Here is a 977-nt window from a genome sequence, read left to right on the forward strand (position 1 = left end):
TGGGGTTTGAGACGTCATTTACATTCGGGGCGGTGTTTCGACTTTTATTTCAATAAAATGGGGTGGTTTAATTGTTGGTTTACATAAAAGAAGGTGGGATTAGCAGTTATTTGCATACAGTGGGACTGCCCCGCGGTGCTGCCTATATAAAGCGCAGCACAGAGTCATCCCCTCCTTACTCCACCAGCGAGGGTTGAAGTTTTGGGTTTAAGGGGGTGACAAGTTCGGCGTTTAGAGGTTTAGGCTTTGGTGGTCGCGGTGCTCAGAGGTGCCAGCAGAGTCGCAGCCGCCGCGACAGCCCCCAAGGTATCCAGACATCATCGCCTGCATCCCCTGCGAGCTCAGCATGAAAGCCATCAGTCCGGTGCGCTCCGTCCGGAGCTGCTACGAGGCCGTGTGCTGCCTGTCGGAGCAGAGTTTGGCCATCGCCCGGGGCAGCCACAACAAGAGTCCAGCCCTGGAAGAGCCCATGAACTTGCTGTACGATATGAACGACTGCTATTCCAAATTGCGGGAACTGGTGCCGGGTATCCCGCAAGGCACCAAGGTGAGCCAAGTGGAGATCCTGCAGCATGTCATCGACTACATCTTCGACCTCCAGATCGTGCTGGAGGAGGGGGCCAAGAGCCGCGACCCTTCCTCCGAGGCCACACTGCTCTCCCTTAAGGTAAGGGTTGGTTTGGGCTCGGGGGGTGAATGTGTCGGTTTGGGGAGGGAGGATGTAGTGGGTTGGGGGGGCCACATGTCGGGATGAGGGTGATGCAGGGTCCCCGGTGTGTGTTGGGGAGGGGGATGTCCTGGCGCGGTGGGGAATGGAGGAGGGATGGGGACCACTCGCCGCTGGGGTGAGCCTAAACCGTGTCCCCTCTCTCCACAGGCAGCCGAGCTCGCGTCTGAACTTTGCTCGAAAGACGAGAGAAGTTTGTGCCACTAACGGCTCCTCTGTCTGGTAAGTGTCCCCCCCAACTCCACCAGCA

General features: G+C 57.9%; 1 protein-coding gene across 1 annotated transcript; it reads left to right on the forward strand.

The window, feature by feature from the left end:
• Positions 1-333: 333 nt before the first annotated feature.
• On the forward strand, positions 334-942 carry LOC103810487 (DNA-binding protein inhibitor ID-3-A-like). Its single transcript, XM_009083384.1, has 2 exons — positions 334-667; positions 878-942. Exons 1-2 carry the CDS (start codon positions 347-349, stop codon positions 932-934), a joined length of 378 nt encoding a protein of 125 aa, XP_009081632.1. The 5' UTR covers positions 334-346; the 3' UTR covers positions 935-942.
• Positions 943-977: the final 35 nt, after the last annotated feature.

This window comes from Acanthisitta chloris, unplaced genomic scaffold (genome assembly GCF_000695815.1).
Source record: "Acanthisitta chloris isolate BGI_N310 unplaced genomic scaffold, ASM69581v1 Scaffold4621, whole genome shotgun sequence".
NCBI classification, from domain to species: Eukaryota; Metazoa; Chordata; class Aves; order Passeriformes; family Acanthisittidae; genus Acanthisitta; species Acanthisitta chloris.

Coding starts and splice junctions, on each gene's coding strand:
- LOC103810487 (XM_009083384.1), top strand. CDS start 347: ATGAAAGCCATCAGTCCGGTGCGCTCCGTCCGGAGCTGCTACGAGGCC. Junction 668..877: donor CCACACTGCTCTCCCTTAAG/GTAAGGGTTGGT, acceptor CTCTCTCCACAG/GCAGCCGAGCTCGCGTCTGA.